The sequence below is a fragment of the Chiloscyllium plagiosum genome, unplaced genomic scaffold (genome assembly GCF_037043375.1).
Source record: "Chiloscyllium plagiosum isolate Xiang-an unplaced genomic scaffold, Cpla_swu_hap1 HiC_scaffold_19, whole genome shotgun sequence".
NCBI classification, from domain to species: Eukaryota; Metazoa; Chordata; class Chondrichthyes; order Orectolobiformes; family Hemiscylliidae; genus Chiloscyllium; species Chiloscyllium plagiosum.
The window spans coordinates 29,965,450-29,969,900 of NW_028270157.1; the positions used below are offsets into that span (position 1 = coordinate 29,965,450).

Below are 4,451 nucleotides of genomic sequence, written 5' to 3' on the forward strand. Positions count from 1 at the left end.
GATGGTATGATGGTTCCTCGATGGCTATGTTGATATTATATTCTGGCACATAGAATTATAATTCCCAGTAAATTTGGTCATAATTTGATACAAGCAGAAAAGATTTGTAAATTGATATATTTTGAGTCAAATTTCCAGGATGAGCCATGAAGAAAATTCAAGGCCATCTTTCCTGTTTTGTAAACCCATACCTATGACATTGCTGATCACCTGATAGGTCATGAAAATTATTTTAAGCATAATTTATTCATCAAGAGTACTAGTGTACATTTTAATATTGTCATATGCCCTTTTATTATGAATTGAACTTCCTAGAATGTTGTGAAACAATTTTAAGTGGATTAATTGGGTATTATGATCCAATGTGCTACTGAGCCATCACATCGGACAACAGTAGTGGTGAATAGCCATCAATTTTCAGTTTCCATTTCCAATCATTTGCTTTTTGATGCATCCATAAATCAGATGTCCATAATTCTGGTAAATATGGCAAAGAACACTGAAGATTTTTACATTGTTCCAGCGTGAAGATGTAATTTATTTCCAGTGATTATTCCAGAAGGAACAGTCTCCCAGGAAAGAACTTTGTGTTGGCAAGTTATTTTGTCATACTTTACAGTGTTGTCTTTAGCCCATCTCATTAGGATTTGCATACATTGAGCTTAATTCTTCTGTTCATTTATCACTTATCCATTTCTTGAACCATTTCTGATTAACAAGGTCCAAAGCCATTTCAACTGGCAGTGTAGCTTAATGGTCAGAAGGCCAAGTTTGGTTTGATTTCACTTGTGCCACAAAAGTTGATTGAGATTGCAATGGTGTTCACATAGATCCAAACTCAAAATATAAAATAAATGTATATATTTTATTCTGTTCATTAATAGCACATTTCAGAGACAGATCTGACAAAAGTAGATTTCAAATTGTCTTTTTTTTAAAAAGATGTACACATTGCCCAGTGTGTCTTTTTAAGATGAAACTGTTACAGCTTAGGCTTCTGTAATTATAAAGAAAGTGTTTCCTTAATGGAAAGATGCATAAAAATTGTACCAGAATTAATTATATTCTGCTCAGACATAATAGGCATTTGTAGGTTCTGCCATTTTTTGAAATGTCAATCTGTTGGCCATACAAAACATATGGTTTTAAGATGTTTGATCAAAAACATTTTTAAAAAATGTTTGCCAAATTCAAATTGTACTTAGGTCAGTAAAAGCTTCACCTTAATTCATAAAACTCCATAATTATCTAATAAATATTCAAAGTCCACTGACACAAAGGAGCAATTAGTAAAATCAACAATAAAATAACAAACTTGTCTTTGCAGCAATTATAAATTATTAAATATGAAATAAATATGTTAACTTTTGATTTTTATGGACATGTCTATTTTTACTCAATAACTAAATTAAAATAATCTTTAGATTCTTGGCCTCCTTCCCATGTTCCTCTTGCGTCTTTTTTTCCCAGTGTCTTTCACTACGTTCAGAACTTCACGAAGTTCAAGGATTGCTTTGCGCTGAACCATTTGATCATCCCACTGTCAAAGGTAAGATAAACATAGATTTAAAATACATCTAATTAGTTTTCAACTTGAGAAATCAATATAAAGGCAATGTGAAAGATGCTTACTTTGATGTTGCTTAATTTCTTGAGATCATTGAGAAGGTCATTTTGCATTCTGTACTTTGCAGATGTCGCACATTCATTCAAGCTGTTAGCAACAATGCTGATGTGGTCCTTGACTTCACTTTTTTGCTTTAAAACCTTGAATAAGTCCAAGTACGAGCGCAGTACAGCCTCCAAAATAACATTTTTTTCAGGTATCTGAAAGACAAACGATCATGGTTACATGAATACAGGAGTGGAATAGAAGCATGTTCAAATACAGAAAAATTCTTTCAGCAGAATCTCACCTGTTTATACTTCATTAGCATATTGGTAAAGATTGCCCCTCCATTTCCAACATCCGGATGGTTTATATTCTAGAAAAGGTTCAAATGACAAGTGATACAATAAGAATCCAAATTTAAGCATTTGCAATATAAAGCCAAATTCAACTCAAAATCTTTCTGTAGGATAAGTTGAACAATCAAATTAAGCTTTGCATCTCGCAAAATAGTACATTCTTACGTAATTAACTCTTGTATGGTACGCAATATGAATAATCATTCTACACGACATCAAAAGGTATAAACGATGAAAGCATTATACATTAATATCAGTACTTACAAAATCTTGGCTCAACCGTGTTAGTTGTTCATCCAATAGTTGTGGAGGCGCACATCCAGCAGAATCTGAAAGTACATGACTGACCATTCCAATAATAAAACACGTAAAAAGTATCATAGTTTCGAGAAGATCAAACAGTCCCGCAAAGTCACTACTGTGAGTCTCTTTGTTTGCTCTGATCTGGCTCGAGTAAGACTGATGCCAAGCATTGTTCCTTCTTACATTTATACTTGCTACTTGTGTATTTTTGGCACATCAAAAATACCCAGCTCACACTTGCTTTGCAATTCATTGAAGTTGAGATGGTGTTAGATAGGATGGGACAAACGTTGGTGTAGCCCTGAGGTTTGGTTTGTGAGGTTTCAGTTAATAATTTCCTTCAAATGAAGTGACAAGTTGACACATCACCCATGCAGATTACGTAGATCCTGATCAGTCTGAGTTTTCAGGGATCCTTCGAAAGAAACATTCTCTGGTGTGGGAAAATGTTTGTGGTTAGCAGGCCTCTCTTGTCTTGATCGCCACTTCTAAGTAATTATTTCTTTCATATTTAAAAAATGTGTAAATCTTGAGGAAAGGGATAAACATCTTTATGATCTATTTGGAACTCTTAAACTATTCAGTCAACTAAAATTTCCTCAGTGCATGAACCAAACTCGAACCCATGCTGATTACTTCCAAAGTGATTTATCGATTGCAAATTTCATTTCACTTTATGGTTTTGATCACCTGTACGAGCAATGGTTGCTGTGTAGATTTAAAATGCAAGTTAGCATGTTGGTTAAAATTTGACACTCCAGCAAATAATTTGCTTCGCTCAGATAGCACTGTTACAAAAAGCGATTAAGGGTTTGGACATGAGTTATCTTCCAATGCACACCCTTATGGCTGAATCCTATGCATTATATTTGAATTTGAAATAAACCTTAGTAGCTGGACTTGCCAGTGTATCAAAAGATGGAGTCTGCTGGTATTTTGAATCTTTTATTCTCCAGTTGATTTCGGGTGTAGAGTAAGGCAGAAGTGCAGATTTTGTCTGTGTTAGTTTAGTTCTTGCTTGTGTCAGTAATTAATGTGACTCACGGCAGTAAGTTTGAAACTGGAGGTTTTCACACCTCATCAGAATCAGCTCTTTGGTTACATGGGGTGAAGCAATCACTCCCCCCCCACCACCTTGGAAATTCAAACCAATCAGCAATCTTATGACATCGGCGGCCTTGCTCAGCAGAATATTTTTACGGAAAGGATGTCAAAAGGCTGCATTTTTTTCCACTCCTTTCTCAAGCTGGAGAAGGTCAGACCACAAAGTGATGCTTCTTTACGCTGTCCCTGTCTGACTACCAGAACGTACTGGAAGACCTTCTAACGAAGAGGGGAAGCCACTTAGAAGTTGTGGTTGATGTAGAACCAGTGACATAAGGATAGAGTGTTGGATGCCATAGAAAGTTGGAGGAGCTGAGATCAATATTGAGATTTTAAGACCATAAAGGTACAAATCTTAATATTATGCCTGACATCAAAGACTAAATCAGATTCGAGAAATGTTACAGAAATGGTGTAGAAAAGTACCATTATTAGATTATTATTACTTGGTTGGCAGAGAATAATGAAAATTGCAGAACTCGAGTCTTGCCAGTAACAAAACTGAGAATTGAAATTTAGATACAAAACAGTCAGACCTTAGACGCGATCAAAATTAGGCTTCAGGCCTGAAGCCTTCTTTAGAAAGGTTAGCTGAGAAGGCACACCCTGGCAAATCAACTCTGCAAATCTCCCTTCTGACTGCTTGATGGTGTGTCAAAATTGGGAAGGCAGTCCAAATGTCTAATCAAGAAATGGTCTGATACAGGCATGCTCATTGAATCATAACCAAAGTACTTGGTTCCTCCAATACCTTTCCCAAATATATCACCAGGTTAGACCAACAGAGGGTATGGGGTCCATCAGTATTGAAGAGAGAGAAAGGCCTAGAACACTTTGAGGTCTAAATTCTCATAATAAGGAAATTCTCCTCTTCATTATCACTTATATCTCTTCCCAATAATTAGCACAGACATCAGTTGGTAAGGCAGCATAGAAGTACACTCAGTGCTATGTAAACATTTTGTGCGAATTGTTTATTTTATTTTATAATATTCTATTTAAAAAGACTACAGCAATCAAGTTGCTAATAGATGTTTTGTGAAAGAAAATTGTTGTCATTTGAATCCAAAGATATT

At 35.3% G+C, this 4,451-nt stretch overlaps 1 protein-coding gene across 1 annotated transcript; it reads right to left on the reverse strand.

Annotated features, from left to right (window-relative positions):
* Positions 1-846: 846 nt before the first annotated feature.
* ifng1 (interferon gamma 1) lies at positions 847-2,416 on the reverse strand. Its single transcript, XM_043708840.2, has 4 exons — positions 2,233-2,416; positions 1,917-1,985; positions 1,633-1,827; positions 847-1,540 (listed from the first exon to the last, which is right to left on the reverse strand). Exons 1-4 carry the CDS (start codon positions 2,347-2,349, stop codon positions 1,421-1,423), a joined length of 501 nt encoding a protein of 166 aa, XP_043564775.1. The 5' UTR covers positions 2,350-2,416; the 3' UTR covers positions 847-1,420.
* Positions 2,417-4,451: the final 2,035 nt, after the last annotated feature.

Coding starts and splice junctions, on each gene's coding strand:
- ifng1 (XM_043708840.2), bottom strand. CDS start 2,349: ATGATACTTTTTACGTGTTTTATTATTGGAATGGTCAGTCATGTACTT. Junction 1,986..2,232: donor CACGGTTGAGCCAAGATTTT/GTAAGTACTGAT, acceptor AACCTTTTCTAG/AATATAAACCATCCGGATGT. Junction 1,828..1,916: donor TGCTAATGAAGTATAAACAG/GTGAGATTCTGC, acceptor TTTGTCTTTCAG/ATACCTGAAAAAAATGTTAT.